The following is a 21,335-nucleotide window of genomic DNA, read 5'->3' as shown; positions in this document are numbered from 1 at the left end:
AAAGCAGCTGAGACTTTTGCTTAAACATTTTCTTCTTAGCCTGACCAGGCAATGGCGCAGTGGATGGAGTGTCAGACTGAGTCACAGAGGACCCAGGTTTGAAACCCCGAAGTCGCCAGGTTGAGCGCAGGCTCACCAGCTTGAGCATGGGGTCACTGGCTTGAGCATGGGCTCATAGACATGACCCCCATGGTCATTGGCTTGAGCCCAAAGATCACTGGCTTGAAGCCTATGGTCGCTGGCTTGAGCAAGGGGTCAGTGGTTTGGCTGGAGCCCCCTGATCAAGGTACATACGAGAAAGCAATCAATGAACAACTGTGGTGCCACACAAGAATTGATGCTTCTCATCTCTCTCCCTTTCTGTCTGTCTGTCCCTTTCTATGTCTCTTTATCAAAAAAAAAACACAACAAACATTTTTTTCTCTTTTGCCATTTGGGGCTGTTGCTTTAAATGCAGTTATCCTCAAGGATTACATTTCATCAGAGGAAGCTGTGCATGAGTGCGTTCACCACTCTCAGCCATCTCAGGGCTGGCGTGTTAAGTTATGGGTGATAACAGATATAAGCAGCACTTGAAAATGTCAATGTTCAGTCTTGTTTGGGCACTGCTGAGTTTGTGTTCCAGCCTTGTCTCATGATTTTAACTTCTGGCTTGTCTCCCAAGAACAATAAAAATGAACTCTTTGGTTCACATTTTTAGTGGATGTGATTTGCAGAAATCATAAATAAAAATAACTTAGGTGGAACAGAGCATTTTAACAAATACGGTGTGAATTACTGCTTTTGCTCTTTACATTCTTTTGGTTTACAAACTTAGAAAGAAATCTATGCTTTAAATAAAGCCCCTTTATATTTAAGGTTTCAGAATGAGCTGTGGAGGAATTAGTATTAACACTAATGATGCCCATCTGATGGGTGCCCATCTGGCCTTTGACCAGGGCTATCAAATCTAGAAGGTACCTGTTGCATTCAAGGACACAGGGAAGCCTGAGGCTGGGCACATTAGTCATCCACAGCTCTGAGATTCCTGTCGCCTCTGCTACTGTTTGGTACCATCAAGGTGAATGAGTTGCATTGTTATTATTGTTGAAACCTCTTAAAGCACTTTGCTCAGTTGGTTAGAGCAGTGGTTTTCAACCTTTTTATACTTGAGGACCAGTGAAAATAGGAGAAGTATTTTGGGGACCGATAAGGCAGAAATCACCATGAACATAAGCAAATTCAAGTAAGATCTTTGGGTCTATGATCTTCATACATCAAGGCAGTTAATACTTTTCTGGTAGACTGGTCCGCAGACCAACAGTTGAAAAACACTGGGTTAGAGCATCATCCAGATAGATACACCACAATTACAAATTTGATCCCTCGTCAGGAAGGCTGAGTTTGATACACCATCAGGGCACATACAGAAATCAATTGATGAATGTGTAAATAAGTGGAGCAACAAATTGATCTTTCTCTCTAGCACCACAACCCCTTACTGCCTCCCAAAAATCAATCAATAAAAGTTTTTTGAAAAAGCACTTCTGCTCCAGCTGGTGATAACCTCTTTCCATAGCAGCAGCTCTATGAGGTACCTCAGTGGCCAGCGGTATCAAAAGAAGGGACATTCCATTAATAGAGTTTACTTAACACTAGGTGTCTACCTTTAGTAGATGTCAAGGGGCCACTGTTTAGGGCTCATCAGATCTGCTAGTCCTCAGCAATATTTTATTTCTCTTAAGCAGTCCCTTGTTTTCCAAATGATTCCGGCAGTTGCTACTTATATCTCTTTGTATCGTTCTTATGTTATAGTTTTATCTGATTCTTACATGTATTTCTTACAGTCTCTTTAAAGATATGTTCCCAATTAGGGGTCTTTTTCTCTCAGTATCTAGCACAGTACATATAGTAGGCACTCACTTTTTCAAATTTTTAATTTATTAATCTTGGGGGGCAGGGAAAAAGACAAAAACCTTGATCTGTTTCTGTATGTATTCTGACCAGGGATCAAACCAGCAACCTCTGCATATCAGGATGATGCTCTAACCAACAGCTGTCTGGCCAGGGCGGCACTCACTTTTTATTTAAGGATCAAACAAAAGATTGCAACTTTCTTTTCTGGAGAATGTCTCATTTTTAGCGTGGTTTGAAGAAACCAGCCCCATGATCCATGAGCCACTCTTATGCTTCTGCCTGCAGATGTTGAACTTAATCAGCTTACTTACAAAGCTCTACAAGATGAGTTGACACCTTTGGCTCTTATCCGAAATACGGTGTTCCATCTGGAAGATCTGGGAATAATATTAAAAGTTGCCATTTAATGAGTCCCTTTTTTGAGTTGAGTCCTCCATCAGGAAAACAAAATCCCAATTCAAACTGCCCTAGGCAAAAGGGGTGGATTATTTGGAAGGCTCTTGTGTCTTGTTTTGAAGAAGAGGTTGAACCGTCGGGTGGTTAAAGGGTAGTGTTGCAGCTGGGCTTGTCGAACAACTGAGCCCAGGGCTGGAGTAACACTTAGGCTTCTCCCTACCTGGAGACCAACCCCTCCCTCACTGGGGAACCTTACTGCTATCTAACTCAGTTTCACATCTTGGAGTTCCCACCTCTGAGAGAGATAGATGAACTCTCTCTTCATTCATCCTGGAAAGTCATAGGAAAACTGGCCCAGCTGGAGTCTGGTTCGCCTCTGGGACAGCAGACTCTGGAAGAACACAGAAATTCTGGGTGAAAAGAGGATTCCCAGGAGGAAGGAGGGGTACTGGGTCAACAGTTCCACGGTGCTCATTACTATGCCCTGTATTCTTTTGTAACTAAAGCCTTTGAGATAGGTGCTCTGATTCCTGTTTTCAACGTGGTGAGCCTGTGCCTTCGAGAAGTTAAGTGGCTTGACAGAGATTACACAGTAAGTGGAAAGACCAACATTCAAATCCCAGTCTGCTGGTTCAAAAATACTTGCTTTTACTAATACAATGCATTTTTTTCAAACTGTAAAAAAATAAAATAAAAGTAAATAAGTAAAAACAAACAAAAAGAAAAAAAGATGAAAGAAGAATCAAGCCTGTGCCAGGTTCCATACTGCTTGTCTTCTGTGTACATGACCCGGAGTGGCTTTGGGAGCCTATGCAGTCTGCTTCAGGAGGCATGGAAAATGAAAAATAAGTTACAGTTAATGGCCTGACCTGTGGTGGCACAGTGGATTAAGCGTCGACCTGGAAATGCTGAGGTCGCTGGTTCGAAACCCTGGGCTTGCCTGGTCAAGGCACATATGGGAGTTGATGCTTCCAGCTCCTCCCCCCCTTCTGTCTCTCCTCTCTCTCTGTCTCTCCCTCTCCTCTCTAAAATGAATTTTAAAAAAAAGTTACAGTTAATGATGCACAGAAATACGGAGATAGTGTAATTGGTTCTGCTGCATCATCTAGGCTGGCTCAGTGGGTTGCTTTCAATCTCCCGATTGCAGAATTTGAGTTACTAAAGAGGACCAGTACAGTAACTCCTTCCGCCCTCGAATGCAGGCTGCAGCCACGCTCGTGTTTAGTTCGGAAACTCCAGTAAGGGTAGATGAAAAGCAGACATTTTTGGGTGATTAGTTCTGTTTTTAATCCACATACAGCTTGGAAAGGAAGAGCAGCTCCATTTTATTTTTAAGAGTGTCTAAGGATAATTCCAGAATCTTTCTTTCAGCACATTTTCTGAGTAGCCAGGTAGTAAAAGTATTTTAGTATTAAAAAAATAAAATCTTAACCTTTTGTAGATCTTAGGATACTCCTAATCACAAAATGCTCTTCTTGTTAACTGATTACTAGAAATTAGCAAATATTAGGATATGTATGGAGAATGGACTTGCTTGATGGAGTGACTGCTTCAGAAGAATCTTTTTGACTCTGGAAAATGAATTATATTAAATTTCCTTGACCTCAGTACATAGTTACAACAAGCAAAAGCATTCCAGCCTGAAAAAAAAATCTGGCAGACCGTTTATCTTTCTTTAAGACTGAAATGTAAGATCGTGTGAGTCTTATTTGTTTGCTGGAAGAAAAAAGTGGTACCTTCAGCAGAGATAGCTCTCTGGTGGGCTGCCAGATTGAGAATAAGAGAGAACTGGAGAGAGAAACCCTCTCTCGGAGACAGGATTGTACATTTCTTCAGACCTTAGCTTGGCCCTTCTTGCCTTTCTTCACTGAATATCATATTTCTCAGGGTGTTTGACAAAAGACAGTGGTTATAATTCCAGTAAGAGCATCATTATAACATGACATGATCAACAATATCACAGAATTCTGTGCAAGCTTTGCCCCAAAAGTGTCCTTTCTGGTAGGCAGTGCCTGCAGAGGCCTCTGTAGTGTTATTTTGTGTCACGACCCAGCATTTCTTTTTTTTTTTTCTTTCATTTTTCTGAAGCTGGAAACAGGGAGAGACAGTCAGACAGACTCCCGCATGCGCCCGACCGGGATCCACCCGGCACGCCCACCAGGGGCGACGCTCTGCCCACCAGGGGGCGATGCTCTGCCTGGGCATCGCCATGTTGTGACCAGAGCCACTCTAGCGCCTGAGGCAGAGGCCACAGAGCCATCCCCAGCGCCCGGGCCATCTTTGCTCCAATGGAGCCCTGGCTGCGGGAGGGGAAGAGAGAGACAGAGAGGAAAGCGCGGCGGAGGGGTGGAGAAGCAAATGGGCGCTTCTCCTGTGTGCCCTGGCCGGGAATCGAACCCGGGTCCTCCGACGACCCAGCATTTCTTAGAAGATGCCACTGGTTGCAGAATTTGTTGAGCCCTTGCAGCAGCGTGGGCTTTAGACTCCATATCAGCCAAGTAGATAACAGTTACAGTGAGTGTGATGCTGTTTTTGAACTGTTTATAAAATGTGTCTGGAGTTAGTGACAGAATTCAGAGCATTCATTGGTTGCTTCTTGTATGTGCCCTGATTGGGATTGAACCCATGACCTTGGCGCACAGGGATAGTGCTCTATCCACTGATAGACCCACCAGCGCCTGAAATGTGAACTATTTTTCTTTCTTTTTTTAAATTCTTTCATTTGAGGGGGGGGGGGAGGGAGGAATGAAGTAGGGGAGAAAGAGGAGCATCAACTTGTTTTTCCACTTAATTGTGCACTCATTGGTTGCTTCTCATGTGCCCTGACCTGGGATCAAACCCATGACCTCAGCACACCAGCATGATGCTCTATCCAGTAAGCCATTTCTCAGAGTAAGTTCCTTGAGGACAGAGAGTGGGACCACGTCTGTCTCATCCACCATTGGATTCCCAGTACCTAGAATAATGCCTGGTACATGGAAGATGTTCAGTGATTGAAGGAGTGAATTAATGAACTACTGACTGATGTATCAATAGTTGAGACTAGGACTGCTATAGGAATTCCGAGTAGCAGTTCAGATATAGGTGGTCTTCACTTATAAGGTCTGTTACTGGAAATTGATAATTTGCTCATGATAGAGTTTGGATTTGAAAAATAGCATTTTATTTGGTACTCAGAACTGTTATAACTTATTTTAAAACACTCTTCCCCAAATGGTAAGTTGCGAAGTTGTGATCTCCTCCCGGAAGACTTTTTGGATCTCCCTTCCTTCTCTCTCTCTTCCTACCAAACAAAACAAGCCAGGATTGGTGATGGTCCTTCTGGGCTCCCCAACACTCTGTACATATCTTTATCATATCTCAGTGTTCTTATGGTTTATTAGCCTATCTGTTTGCCTTACTAGGTTATAAACTCCCTGAGAGCAGGAATTATTTTTTAATCTCTATATCTCTACTGCAGTGTTTGTTGATTGAATAAAGTGGATATTAAAATTGGTTCTAGATCTTAAGGAACATAGCCTAAAGGAAAAATAATTTTGTAATTACCTCAGAAAAATAATTTATAATCTAATGTTTAAAAATATCTGAAATTTCTCAAATCTAAAAACATATAGATTATTATGAGATCTTCATTGAAAAATGTCTGTTATATGTAGAGGGCTTTTGAGGTAGATGAAGTTCTACATATATATCCAAAACATTAATTTATTATAATTTACTATTATAGCAACAACTTTAGAAAATTTGATAGGATGGCAAGTTAAAATTTTTTCCTATATAATTTCCTAGGTTAATTAACTCAGCATTTTGTTCAGTATGTGAAAATTGCAAAACTGAATTATGTTGCTTAAGAAGGTCTGCAGCCCTGGCCGGTTGGCTCAGTGGTAGAGCGTCGGCCTGGCATGCAGGAGTCCTGGGTTTGATTCCCAGCCAGGGCACAGAGGAGAAGCGCCCATCTGCTTCTCCATTCCTCCCCCTCTCCTTCCTCTCTGTCTCTCTCTTCCCCTCCTGCAGCCAAGGCTCCATTGGAGCAAAGTTGTCTCGGGCGCTGAGGATGGCTCCATGGCCTCTGCCTCAGGTGCTAGAGTGGCTCTGGTTGCAACAGAGCAATGCCCCAGATGGGCAGAGCATCGCCCCCTGGTGGGCGTGCCGGGTGGATCCCAGTTGGGCGCATGCAGGAGTCTGTCTGACTACTTCCCCATTTCCAACTTCAGAAAAATACAAAAAAAAAAAAGAAGGTCTGCAGTTTAAATGCTGGCACAGCCATAACTACTATGGCTAGTGTGTTGCCTGACTATCCCTGAGAGCAAAGATGGAGGGTGTGTCGGTGTTTGTGTACACCATGATTGATTGGTTATAAATTCAACTTAATAAGCATGTATTGAACAGCCACCATATTATTCTGGGCACTACGTTAGGTATTGGGGAGTCACAATGAGTGAGACATGTCCCTTCCTTCTAGGATTACATAGTTCAACCAAAAGACCCACAAAAAAATTATTACAAATGTTAAGTACTATATACATAAAGGACCATGGACACTCAGAAGATGAATGAATGGATTCTACAGCATGCTTCATATATGTTCATGGGAGAAGGTGTTGGAAGGGAAGAGGAAGTGGGGGGAAAGGATGGAAAAGAAGTAGCACTTGAACTAGGCCATGGGAGACAGCAGAAATTTGCATGTGATCAGTAGCTATGTTCAGCATTTTATTTTGAAGGTTCACTCTTTTTGGTTATAACTAGACATCTGATAATTTATTCCCTTGTAAAAAATGTATTCCTTATTTTTCTTTTGTCAGAACTTGATACTGGTTTGTCATAATCTTATGAAATCTAAGGTTGGGTGTTAATAGTGGTCAGCAATGCTCAATTTTTTTTTTTTTTTTTTTTTTTTTTACAGATACAGAGAGTGAGTCAGAGAGAGAGATAGACAGGGACAGATAGACAGGGACAGAGAGATGAGAAGCATCAATCACTAGTTTTCCGTTGCGCATTGCGACACCTTAGTTGTTCGTTGATTGCTTTCTCACATGTGCCTTGACCGTGGGGCTACAGCAGACTGAGTAACCCCTTGCTCGAGCCAGTGAACTTGGGTCCAAGTTGGTGAGCTTTGCTCAAACCAGATGAGCCCGTGCTCAAGCTGGTGACCTCGGGGTCTCAAACCTGGGTCCTCGGCATCCCAGTTCGATGCTCTATCTACTGCGCCACTGCCTGGTCAGGCTCAAAAAATTTTGAATCCTGGTTTTGAAGAGGTGACTGTTAGAAACATGGAAGAGAATTTTTAAAATTTATTTTTAATTATAGTTGACATACAATACTATATTAATTTCAAGTTTACAACATAGTGATTAAACATTTATTATGTACTTTATGAAGTGATCATCACAATAAGTTTAGTAATCTGTCACCATACATACTTATTATGATATTAATGACTTATTTCATAAGTGGCAGTTTGTACTTCTTTTTTTTTTTTTTTTCATTTTTCTGAATCTGGAAACGGGGAGAGACAGTCAGACAGACTCCCGCATGCGCCCGACCGGGATCCACCCGGCACGCCCACCAGGGGCGACGCTCTGCCCACCAGGGGGCGATGCTCTGCCCATCCTGGGCGTCGCCATGTTGCGACCAGAGCCACTCCAGCGCCTGAGGCAGAGGCCACAGAGCCATCCCCAGCGCCCGGGCCATCTTTGCTCCAATGGAGCCTTGGCTGTGGGAGGGGAAGAGAGAGACAGAGAGGAAAGCGCTGCGGAGGGGTGGAGAAGCAAATGGGCGCTTCTCCTGTGTGCCCTGGCCAGGAATCGAACCCGGGTCCTCCGCACGCTAGGCCGACGCTCTACCGCTGAGCCAACCGGCCAGGGCAGTTTGTACTTCTTAATCTCCCTCCTTCTCTCTCAGCAGCCCTCCATGGCAGTCAACACTTTGTTCTGTTTCTATGAGCCTGTTTCTGTTTTATTTTGTATGTTTGTTTATTTTGTTTTTTAGATTTTGCATATAAGTGAAATCATACAGTGTTTGTCTTTTTCTGTCTGACTTATTTCACTCAGCATAATATCTAGGTTCATTCATGTTGTTGCAGATGGCAAGATTTCATTCTTTGTTATAGCTGAGTCATATTCCATTATATATATACATCATACTTTCTTTATCCATTCTTCTCTCAGTGGACACTTAAGTTGCTTCCATTTCTTGACAGTTATAAATAATGCTGTAATGAACATAGAGGTGTATATATCTTTTCAAATTAGTGTTTCTGGCCTGACTGTGGTGGCGGAGTGCAGTGGTCGGCAAACCGCAGCTTGTGAGCCACATGCGGCGGCTCTTTGGCCCCTTGAAGTGTGGCTCTTCCACAAAATATCATGTGAGGGCGCGACCTCGATAAGGAATGTACCTACCTATATAGTTTAAGTTTAAAAAATTTGGCTCTCAAAAGAAATTTCAGTCATTGTACTGTTGATATTTGGCTCTGCTGACTAATGAGTTTGCCGACTACTGGCGCTGTGGATAAAGCACCGACCTGGAATACTGAGATTGCTGGTTCTAAACCCTGGGTTTGCCTGGTCAAGGCACATATGGGAGTTAATACTTCCTGCTTCTCTTTCTCTCCCTCTCTGTCTCTCCTCTCTAAAATGAATAAATAAATAAAATTTAAAAAATTTAAAAGTAGTGTTTCAGTTTTCTTTGGGTAGATACCCAGAAGTGGAATTACTGGGTCATTTGGTAGTTCTATTTTTATTTTATTTATTTTTTTAGAGAGAGAGAGACAGGAAGGGAGAGAGATGAGAAGCCTCAACTCATAGTTGCAGCACTTCAGTTGTTCATTGATTGCTTTCTCATATGTGTCTTGACCAGGGGCCTCCAGCCAAGCCAGTGACCCCTTGCATAAGCCAGCGACCTTGGACTTCAAGCCAGCAACCATAGGGTCATGTCTATGATCCCATGCTCAAGCCAGTGACCCCGTGCTCAAGCCAGCAATCCTGCACTCAAGCCGGATGTGCCCACGCTCAAGCTGGCAACCTTGGGGTTTCAAACCTGGGTCCTCAGTGTCCCAGGCTGACGCTCTATCCACAGCACCACTGACTGGTTAGGCTAGGACTAGGGTTCCCTTTTCTCCACCTCACCACTAGCACTTACTGTTCATTGTTTTTTTTTGTTTTTGGGGTTTTTTTTTGTTTTTTGGTATTTTTCTGAAGCTGGAAACGGGGAGAGACAGTCAGACAGACTCCCGCATGCGCCCGACCGGGATCCACCGGCACGCCCACCAGGGGCTACGCTCTGCCCACCAGGGGGCGATGCTCTGCCCCTCTGGGGCATCGCTCTGCCGTGACCAGAGCCACTCGAGCGCCTGGGGCAGAGGCCAAGGAGCCATCCCCAGCGCCCGGGCCATCTTTGCTCCAATGGAGCCTTGGCTGCAGGAGGGGAAGAGACAGAGAGGAAGGAGGGGGGTGGAGAAGCAAATGGGCGCTTCTCCTATGTGCCCTGGCCGGAAATCGAACCCGGGTCCCCCACACGCCAGGCCAACGCTCTACTGCTGAGCCAACCAGCCAGGGCCTGTTCATTGTTTTTTGATAATAGCCAATCTTGACAGGTGTGAGGTGTTATCTCATTGTGGTTTTGATTTGCATTTCCCTGATGATTAGTGCTAATGAAGAGGGGTGGGGAGGTGGAATGGGTGGGCATGGATTCACTCAGGGAGGGCTAAAAGCAGTATGTGTCAGATAGAGGGCTGTGTGTGAGAAGGGAAGTGTTGTCAGAGGAGATTATATATGTATATATATATATATTTTTTTATATATGTATATTTTTCTATACATATATGCATACATGCATTTGCTCATAACTCCTGGAAATAAACCTAATATTCATGCGGCTCTTTACACTTATTATGTCATTAAATCTTCCCAGCAACCCTGGAAATAAGTGCCATCATTATCACTTGTCTGACAAGGACACTGCTGCCCAAAGAGGCCTAGCTAGCCGGCCAGCAGTGGCAGGCCTCAGACTGCTGTCTTCGGCTGCAGAAGGGAAGCTTGTCTCATGACACCACAGCTGTTTCAGGACTGCCGAGTCCTGAAACGGGAGAGATGGGACTGGAGGAAGCCGGGTGGAAACAGTTGCTGAGAGAGACATCCTTTCTGGGCGGGATGGGATTGAAAGGAGCTGCTTAGCATGACCCAGTTCCATTCCACAGTTCCTTTTCCGACTCCAAAACCAAACTTTCCAATGATTAAAATACCTGTGTCCAAGTGGCAGAAATTACAAGTAGAAAGCGCCTCTGCTCACACACCTTTGTAGATGTAAGTAAAGTGATCCAGCAGAGTATACCCTCTGCCCAGGAGGTGGTGGAGCAGCTGCTGGAACAGCGTCACCTCAGACCTGGCAGCAAGTGGGCTAAGGGATGCCTTTTCAGAGGAGCTTCTGGACATACATTGCAGAAGCCATAAAATAGCCACATGCACCGGCTTAGCCGCCTTGTCCCCACATGTAAAACTCCTGGAAGCCCCAGAGGAGGTGGAAGGTCAGGAGAAAGCCGCGTTTGGAGTTGAGTTGTAGGCAGGGCAGGGCAGTCAGAATGAGAAAGGGTCCCAATATCAGAAGTGGTCGGCTCGGGAAACCTGAGGAGGAAAGGTAGATGAAGTTCCTACCTCTAACAAGAAAGGAATTTCTTGCAGAAGCAGACAACTTAAGTTCAGTTTTTGAGGACTTTTTTAAGCAAAAGAGAAAATGTATGAATTCATAGTCTCGAGGTACAAACCATAGGCTGTGGCTGAATTCAGAGGTTCAGCTAATTCTGTCAGGGCTTTTGTCTTCCTCCCTTCATCTCAGTTTCGCTTTCCTCTTCCCTCTGCCAGGGTGTCCTTCCCAGGGAGGCTGGCTGATTTTCTCTGCAGGCAAAGATGGCCACACACAGCTCTAGGGTTACATTTATAAAGGGCTAGTGAGGCCCAGTTAGGACAGGCCACTCTTAAATCCAGAATAAACAAAGAGCTTTTGATGAAGTGAAGCATGAGTTCTTCCTTTGGCTGCTGCAGCTTTTATAAGTACATATGTTGTACACGTGTGTGGCTTTTGTACCCTCACAGATCCCTGATTATTGCTTCCCCTACTCACAGGAGCTACTGTGGGTTGTAATACTCTTAATGTGTGGCATTCTTCTTTGTACGTTTTATTAACATTTTTTCTTCTTATTATTGATTCTAGAGAGAGAGAAAAGGAGTGAGAGAGAGAGAGAAACATTGATTTCTTCTTCCACTTGTTTATGTATTCATTGATTGATTTTATATGTGTCCAGACCAAGGATCAAACCTGCAACCTTGGTGTATTAGATGACACCCTAACCAATTGAGCTACATGGCCAGGGCTTTGTCTGTTTTCAGTGGAAACATTAGGCTTACCGTTAGCTTTAAATGTCCCTTTCTAAGTTCATTTCATTGGTTTCTGAGTGGGGTGCTGTACATATCTCTAAGGTTTGCTGCAGTTCTGGAGACCCCACGGACAGTTGTGATTTTTGAAGGCACAGTCTTTTGGAACTTCCAAAATTCAGAGCTTCTCCTGCCCCCAGCCTCTATCTCTCTCCACATTTTGAAGGTTACTGCACACATTTGCGTGCATGCACTCACACACATGCACAGATGTGCATGTTCTGTTTATTTGTTGTCATCAATACATGTAGTAATCACTGAGATAGAGGGAAATAGTTTAGTTTTTAAATTAAAACTTTATGGGGGAAAAAAAACACTTTATGATGCATATTGGCAACAATCCTGAGTGTTTGCCTGTATCCGAATGCTGGACTCTATCTCTACTACTTTTGTCCAGTAAAATTTATCAGCGTAAGTGCAATGGATCAAGAGAATTTTATTAATTTTTTTCTGAAGCTGGGCTTGATTAGAGTGTACGGACTGGTGCTGTCTAGCTTTTCATCTATTTTTTTTTATTCTAGGCACTTGAAGAGGCCCAGAAAGCAATCCAGCAACTCTTCGGCAAAATCAAAGATATCAAAGACAAAGCAGAAAAATCAGAGCAAATGGTGAGTTTAGGTCTCTTCCGAACATTTTTGTACCAGAAGAGGAAGTTTGCATCTCGTCCAGTTACACTCATGAATGGGCTTTTACTCCCTTTTGCTGCCAACCACAGTACTCACATCTGTACCGTTTGAAGACCCTTTGAGTATATCCTCAATTAGTTCAGGAGGAAGATGCAGTGACTCACATTTCCTTCATTCTCCATTGGCAGCCCTGTGTTTAAATAGGAAAAGTTTTCTTCTTCTCCTTTCCCCAAAACTGTTCCCTAGTTATTTTGAAGTCCTTCTTCTGGCATTTGTTTATATCACGTATTTTATGTCACGCATAGTACTAGGCTTGCGGTGGTTGCTTAGTGAACAGAAGGCATTATTAAGATATATTATATGTAACTTGTTATCAAATGGAAATCAGTCCTGGATCTGGGAGGTGGATGTATCCTACCCATGATTCATGCTTATGGTTTTGATTAAGTTCTCTCTCTGCAAATCTGCATCCTCTGGTGATGCTGTCCGCAGGCCCTGCTGCTGACCAGGTATCCAGCCTCACCCACTCATACTCCGTGGGAGGCACAGTGAATGGCACCCCTGGGCCCAGATTCTGACTACATAATGTAATGTCTCTGAATTCCAGTTTCTTCAACTGTAAATAAGAATAATAACCTCTAGCTCTAAGGGTTATAAGAATTAAGTATATTGAAAGCACGGAACATAGTACTAGACTGGTGTTAGCTGCTCAATGAATGGAAACTATTATTACCGTCATTTTTCCCCCCTACTTTTTCTGGTTACAAAAAAACCTTGCAGGTTCATAGGTATGGAACTGAAGCTATGCAGGTCATAATCTTTATGAGGTCATGCAGGGTGGTCCAACTAAAAAATCAGGTCACATGAACTTAACTCACTACCAGGTTTTTCACTTTTAGTGGTAGATATGTCTTTTCAGTGACTAGGATGTTTGTGCCTGGTCTGAGGGCACTCCCCTCCTTCCAGGCATCAGAGAGCCTGGGAAAGCACATTGCTGATCAGAAAGTATCTTCGTCAACACGGACTCAGTCAGTTTAGTGGATGATTTCACCTAGGTGTCCATAGAGTTGAAGAATTGTTCCCACTTCACCGTCGAGTGTGCTTTGCTAGTGACTGAAATGTACTTATATTCCCAAATACAGTTTCTTCCTCTTGGACTGGCCAGATCAACACTGTTGGAACGTTACTCCACTGATTTCTTTCTCACTCCCTGAAGGCTATATGCCTCCCCTCTCATGACATCCCATTTTAAGCTTCTGTTACAGGGTTTACAGTTTAATCTTCTTCAGATTTGAAAGTCTTTCTTTTCTGGAGATTGGACAATAAACCCTAGTCCCATAAATAAAGACCATTTCAAAAGCATTAGCCAACTAATACTACCCATTTGTACTGAATGTAGTAGTCTCAGTGGCACTTGACCTTGTTCAAGAGGAGATGTCTATACCTGGCGCCTGGGCACTGAATATGCCATTCTATATTTCTATTTGGATCACCCCATTTGTGGTGAAAAATAAAGTTCATTTTATTCTCTCTTTTTTTTTGTATTTTCTGAAGTTGGAAACGCGGAGGCAGTCAGACAGACTCCCGCACGTGCCCGACCGGGATCCACCCAGCATGTCCACCAGGGGGCGATGCTCTGCCCATCTGGGGTGTTGCTCTGTTGCGACAAGAGCCATTCTAGTGCCTGAGGCAGAGGCCATGGAGCCATCCTCAGCACCCGGGCCAACTCTGTTCCAATGGAGCCTCGGCGGCTGCGGGAGGGGAAGAGAGAGACAGAGAGGAAGGAGAGGGGGAGGGGTAGAGAAGCAGATGGGCGCTTCTCCTGTGTGCCTTGGCTGGGAATCGAACCCGGGACTCCTGCACACCAGGCCGACGCTCTACCACTGAGCCAACCGGCCAGGGCCTTTATTCTCTTAATTGAGGAATTTATAACCCTGGGTAAAGTCAGTTGAAGAAATGCCAAATTAGCCTGACCAGGCGGTGGTGCAGTGGATAGAGCATCGGACTGGGACGCAGAGGACCCAGGTTCGAGACCCTGAGGTTGCTAGCTTGAGCGCAGGCTCATCTGGTTTGAGCAAAGCTCACCAGCTTGGACCCAAGGTCGCTTGCTCGAGCAAGGGGTTACTCGGTCTGCTGAAGGCCCACAGTCAAGGCACATATGAGAAAGCAATAAATGAACAACTGAGGTGTCACAATGAAAAACTGATGACTGATGCTTCTCATCTCTCTGCGTTCCTGTCTGCCTGTCCCTATCTAGCCCTCTCTCTGACTCTCTCTCTGACTCTGTAAAAAAAAAAGAAATGCCAAATTAAATTTGAGTGGGGCCCTGGCCAGTTGGCCCAGTGGTAGAGTGTCATCCGGCATGTGGAAGTCCCAGGTTCAATTCCCAGTCAGGGCACACAGGAGAAGCGCCCATCTGCTTCTCCAACCCTCCCCTTCTCCCTTCTCTTTTTATCTCTTCCTCTCCCACAGCCATGGCTCAGTTAGAGCAAGTTGGCCCTGGGCACTGAGGATGAATCCATGGCTCTCCTTAGGCACTGGAATGGCTCGGTTGCCAATCAACAGCCCCAATTGGGCAGAGCATTGCCCAGTAGGGGGCTTGCCTGGTTGGTGGATCCCAGTCAGGGCACATGAGGGAGTGTATCTGTCTCCGTGCTTCTCACTTAAGAAAAAAAAAAATTTTAATGGGCTGATTGGGAATTATTTTGATAATCTATTGTGAGAAAGCCTGTGTTTTCTCCAAGGGCTAACTGAAGGGTTTTTTATTTTATTTTTCAACTGTAGTTTACATTCAGTTTTACTTTACATTAGTTCAGGTGTAACCTGGGTTTTTCCTCACTTCATTTGCCTTATTTTCTTGTGGAGCAACTTGCAGTTGGTTTTACATCTTTCTTAACCTTCTTCCTTTTTCTCCTGTGGCTTTCAATATTTAGGTGAAAGAAATCACCCGAGATATTAAGCAGTTAGATCATGCCAAACGCCACCTGACCACCTCCATCACCACGCTGAACCACCTGCACATGTTGGCAGGTGGCGTCGATTCCCTCGAGTAAGCCATGTCAACTTTCTCTTTTGGGTCCACAGGAAATGAATGTATCACATATAGAAAATGGCCTCATAGGTTTATTTACTTCTCAGCCAGGAACATCTCACCATCCTGCCCCACTTTCTTCAAATCCGTCTCATGTTCAGTCACCAGATTTGCTTTCTGCCCTCTGGTGTTCCAAACCTAGCAAATAACCTGACACTTGAAGGTGAGATGCAGGTGAGTCTGACAGGACCCAGAAAGAATGTGGAGAATGACTCCAAGAATGCAGATCGTTTCAATGTGGTAGAGCTCTACTGTTGAGGCCCACAAGGTGATTCAGCTCTGTAATCCCTCCCTACAGCCGTGGCCTTGGCAACTTCCTGCTTGTGTTGGGCTGAGTTGCACTGTCCTTGAATGTGTTGTATTTCTCATTCAGCCCCCTTTTTCAAATACAGTAGCTTCCTGTTTGGTTTATAGAGGTGCTATAGAGAATGATACATGAGGACATTAGATATAGTATTAAAAGGAAGAACTGGTTATTTGTCACAAAGAAGCAGTGTAAAGGCCACCTTTATTAGCAAGATCCTGACGCATCAGTTCTCTTTTGTGGTCTCTCTCAGGCTGAGAATTTCCCCTACCCCAGCCTCAGTGCAGTCTCATGTGTGGACAGAGAAAGTGCATCTTCACAGAAATTTAGATATGGTGTCCAAAGTTGTGGGCGGGGCCAGACTCCTACCTGATCTCTCTCAGGCACTACGTGAGTTTCAGCAAACCCTGATCCATTTTCCTATGAGTAGTGATCAGAGAGATCAGAGGCCAGTGGGAGACTGGAGGAGCAATTTCCTCGGCTCTTCCCCCAGATGCTCAGTTTTCCACAAACTATGTAATCAGACAGTGAAAGCAACATCATGTCTTGGCTTGAACTTGAGCCTGTCTTTTTAAACGCCTCTAAAGGGAAGTCATAAATTATACTTTTAATTTAAAAGCCCAACCTTAATGAAAGACTTGGTTGGACCTAATAGTTTGTCCTTCCTTGCTGTGTGTAGCTGTTGATTTTATCAGCATCCTTTTTTTTAATGCTTCATTAACCTTTGCAGTAGGGAGAGTAGGTACATTTGACACGGTGTTGCTTAACATTGGTTTAAAACTTGCAGATTTGAGTTAATATGTAAGTGCACATAAATGCCCTTTGTTGTATCCTGGGAAGATGTGTTTGGTCTGCTCATAAACTGTAATCCTCAAATAGTAACATCCGTACCTCTGTTCTCTGTCAAAAGCCTGCTAATCCCATAATACCCAACCCAAATCTCCAAATTCGGTCTTCCCTGATTTCCCCTTCTCCTGCCCAAAGAGAGTTCATTACTCACACATTCATTTGTACCTCCCATTGCACATAACTAGTACTTCTGTTTAGAACCCAGTTCCTCCTATTAGGTGTTAGCTAGATGTGCATTTGGCTCTCTCCCTGACTAAATGTTGTCACCCTGAAGATTTGGACCAGGTCTTATTTTCCCCCCACTGCCTAGCACCATACTTTTTTAGCACTCAGTAAATGCTTATTAAATCAAGCTAATGTCCATTTTCGAGCTCGGAGTTGTTTGTTCCACATCTGTATCATGTGTCTTTAGTGTTGTTCTAGAGTTCTTAACTTCTTGGTTCCTTGCAGAGCCATGACCAGGCGGAGACAGTATGGGGAAGTCGCTAATCTTCTTCAGGGCGTGATGAATGTTCTGGAGCACTTCCACAAGTATATGGGAATTCCACAGATCCGGCAGCTTTCTGAAAGGTAAAACGTCAGTGGAAAAAATGATCTTCCCTTTTAAGTTAAGATGGTGCTAGGAAATGCTTAGGCACTTCACTCAGTATATTCATTATAAAATCTTTTTTTTCACATGGCGCACAAGAGAAATGGGGTGGGGGGAGAGAGACAGAAAGGGAGAGAGATGCGAAGTATCAATTCATAGTTGTGGCACTTTAGTTATTCATTGGTTATTTCTTATATGTGCCTTGACCCGGGGGTTCCAGCCAAGCCAGTGACCACTTGCTCAAGCCAGCAACCTTGGGCTTCAAGCCATTGACCTTGAGTTTCAAGCCAGGGAACTTTGGGCTTCAAACCAGCGCCCATGGGGTCACGTCTATAATCCCACACTCAAGCCAGCAATACCTCACTCAAACTGGCAAGCCTGCACTCAAGTTGGATGAGTTCAAACTCAAGCCAAAGACCTTGGGGTTTCAAACCTGAGACCTCAGCGCCCCAGGTCGATGCTCTGTCCACTGCACCACCACCATTCAGGCTATAGATTCTTATTCTAAGAGGGAACCTCAGATGTCATATGCCCTGACTCTGTGTGGTGATGTCCTGTCTGCCATACCCTTAGCAACTCCTGACCATGTCTTCTAAAGCTTCCTAGGTTTGAGAGTGGCTGTCCTGCCATCATTCGAGTGGCAGCTGCTGAGTTGTATATGTGAATAACTTTCTGTTGTCTGTACTTGTGAGGGACGCTATCCAGTTGTCTATTTCCTTGTAACAAACCACCACAAGACTTAGTTAGTTTCTGGTCTACTACATTTTTCTTTGGAAGGTTCTGGATGTTTGTTAAAATCTTTGTGTTATTTCTAAGAATCTAGGTGGGACATGAGGAGAGATTGCAACATGTGCTCACATGCCATCTCACAGTGGAAATGCCAAAGAGCCATTAAAGAATGTCAGAGCAGAGCTTGGCGGAGTGCTAGGGAAATCACCACCCTCCCCCTCATCCTTCCTAACCCCTTCACTTAGAGGTGACTGGTCACCATATAGCACTGGGGATGGAAGGCAGTTAAGAGAGCAAAGAGGGCTTTATGAGCTGCGAGAAAGAAGGAAGCTGGGATGGAGAAGGCAGACTTGCTCTTAGTGGATGGGGAGGAGGGAAGGAGGCAGTTGATCTGTTTTTCCCATTTCTTTATTCTTGTTTTCATCTATCTAATGTATCTTTACTGTGTGCCTTCTATGTCCCAGGCCCTGTGCTTGAGTACTGAAGGCACAAGGATAAGCAGTATATACTCTCTGCTCTCAAGGAATTCACCATTTTTGTGTAGAGAAGAGGAATGCTGATATAAAATTTCAGTATAGCACAGATATAAGAAAACTGGTATTTGCTCTGTAAGGCACAGCAGGGTCTTAGAAGAGGAATTGATAGGCTGAATCTTCTGGGGCTGAGTGTAGGGGTCATAGAAGAATTTAATTTTAAGTTGATTCTAAAAGAATGGGCAGGATTTACCCCCAAGACAAGAAGGGGGGTGGAGGAATGGGAGAGAGAGAACCTCATGGCACCGGGAGGGGATGGAAAGTGAAAGCCTGCATAGAAAGGCAAGGTCAGAGTTTATGTGTCTTGCTAAAGAATTTGTTCTTTATTTGGTGGACAGTGAAATATCTTAAGAGAGCAAAGAGGGCTTTATGAGCTGCGAGAAAGAAGGAAGCTGGGATGGAGAAGGCAGACTTGCTCTTAGTGGATGGGGAGGAGGTAAGGAGGCATGATCCCATTTGTATTTTGTAAGTCTAATAGATTATTGGTATAAGACGGTAGAGACTTATGTTCTAGACTATGTTCTTGACTAGAAAAGAGATGGACCATACCAAGACAATGACCATAAGGTCAAGGAGCTGTGTTGAGGTGTTGGTTACCAGTTGGTTAGTTATGTGTATTGGGCATTGTTGATAGCAGGAATAATGACATTCCCCTTAAAGAGAGAATCTAACACTTTGTCAATATATTTCAGTTCTTAAAACATTCATGATCGTGTAGGGTTGCTGCAAACACAGGAGGATTTACTTTTTTTTTTAGTGGAAAACTTCTATTTGTACAAATATTGTGTAGGTTAATATAGAGCATGTGCTATTAAATAACACTGAAAATAACAGAGAAAACCTTCTTGTTTTCAGTGTTTGACTACAATTGTTTTTCGAGAGGTATTAAATTTTTGTGGGAAGTCCAGACATCTTATTTTTAGCATCATTTCTGGTGATTTTCCTCCCTGATGTTTACATAGCAATGGTAGAACCATCTGGAAATGATAGAAATAACTGGTTAGGGGGAGGAGAAGTTAGAAGGTAAGGGAGTTATACCCTATACATTTCTTCAGTTTGTCTAATTTAATAGCTTACTATATATAAATTATAGAAATCATATAAAAAGTTGCATTCTGAAATCTTTGCCTGTACATTTTAAATATGAAGTTCATAGACCTTGATTTGAATATAGCTATTCTTTTCCAACTACCCTTCTGGAAAATGCTTAAACATTAATTAATATCATCTTTACATACAAATTCTCCTGGTTTAAGAATATCCATCAAAGCAAATGTTTCTAGTAATGTCAACATTTCCTGAGAAAGAATGGAAGATTCTTGCATTTTCTTGAAACTCATGAAACCCTTGAACTAAAAAGTATTTTTCAGGGCTGTTTCTAGTCTCTTATGTGTGAAAGATACTTGGCAGATTGGGATCACATGATGCAGTAATAGAAGAAACTAAAGTAGTTTGAATGAAAAGTCCCACCTAATGGTGTGACTCTTACAAGTTCCTCCAGAAGGAACTTCAGTTTCAAAAGTGTGAGTTCTGAAAGTGTAAGGGTTTTAAAAGTACAAGGGTTGTACTTGATCTCAAAAGCATCCAGCTGAGTCACTCCAAGATTCTGGGTTAAGATTATAAAGCCTGTCTGTTTAGAAATGGAGCATCTAAGATTAATGTGGCTAATTAACCATTCTGTCCAAGACAGATGATGTATTTGGGAGGTCAGTTTGTTGTGAACTGTTATGGATGTTTTCTTTGGGGGATGTCATTCACAAGGTTGTGGAAACATTGGAGGTACTTTATCTTCAAATGTCTAAATAATTGTCATGATTTGCTGCCCCTTTGCTCCTGCCCGAATGAAAACTGATAACACATTTACGAAAGGGCACCTTTATATAACCCTTGATCACATGGCATGGATGATGCTAGAAGCCAGTTGGTTGATGTTTCTTTCTGGGCAGCACAGTGAATCTTTTATTTTCTAAGAGTGATCAACACTGAGTTGCCACCACTCAAGCAGGCCAAATTTATTTGGATGCCAGGAGGTGTTTTTATTCACTATTTGGATGCCAGGAGGAATTTTTATTTACTACCCTGTCCTCTAGCGGTTGTAGATTGATAGAATGACTAGGAAATCTTGTTAACTCAACTCATGTGCATGCTCTCCTCACAGAGTCTTAGTTGATTCCTCTCTACTGTAGGGATTTACTTTTCATTGTTAGAGGAGGAAGGGATACAAAGGAGTCAAGTTGAAGATATTCTTTTAAGTAATTTCCCCCCCTAGGATCCTGTGTAGGCAACTGATGGTAAAAGACTACTGTTCATGTCTCACCCTGAAAATACATGGAATTGTGATTTGGGTTTACAGACACTGTCATTAATGTCAATATGGGAGATGGTTGCTCTTTCACCTGAGTCACCTAGAGACACTTGGAAACATTTTTGTGTGGAAGCTTATTTTCTGCTCCAGCGTTAATTATACGTCTGACTTGAAGTCACCTGTAAAGATGGATGGTGAAGGCAGCCAGCACTATAAGAGGGTGTTGTAGCCTGACCAGGCAGTGGCGCAGTGGATAGAGCATCGGACTGGGATGCAGAGGACCCAGGTTCAAGACCCCGAGGTTGCCAGCTTGAGCGCGGGCTCATCTGGTTTGAGCAAAAAGCCCACCAGCTTGAACCCAAGGTCGCTGGCTCCGGCAAGGGGTTACCCAATCTGCTGAAGGCCCACGGTCAAGGCACATATGAGAAAGCAATCAATGAACAGCTAAGGTGTTGCAACGCGCAATGAAAAACTAATGATTGATGCTTTTCATCTCTCTCCGTTCCTGTCTATCTCTGACTCACTCTCTGTCTCTGTAAAAAAAAAAAAAAAAAGAGGGTGTTGTAGAATAATCGGTACTGGAGAGGACAGT

General features: G+C 43.6%; 1 protein-coding gene across 1 annotated transcript in view; it reads left to right on the top strand.

The window, feature by feature from the left end:
- VPS53 (VPS53 subunit of GARP complex) overlaps positions 1–21,335 on the top strand; it is a 181,072-nt gene that overhangs the window by 40,036 nt on the left and 119,701 nt on the right. Inside the window, exons 5-7 of the mRNA XM_066363548.1 lie at positions 12,239–12,325; positions 15,277–15,392; positions 17,038–17,157. Of these exons, the coding sequence (XP_066219645.1) occupies positions 12,239–12,325; positions 15,277–15,392; positions 17,038–17,157 (323 nt within the window). The remainder of the gene's footprint in view (positions 1–12,238; positions 12,326–15,276; positions 15,393–17,037; positions 17,158–21,335) is intronic.

Source organism: Saccopteryx leptura, chromosome 2 (genome assembly GCF_036850995.1).
Source record: "Saccopteryx leptura isolate mSacLep1 chromosome 2, mSacLep1_pri_phased_curated, whole genome shotgun sequence".
NCBI classification, from domain to species: domain Eukaryota; kingdom Metazoa; phylum Chordata; class Mammalia; order Chiroptera; family Emballonuridae; genus Saccopteryx; species Saccopteryx leptura.
Note: the sequence above shows the minus strand (reverse complement) of the source record. Positions and strands in the feature narration are given on the sequence as shown.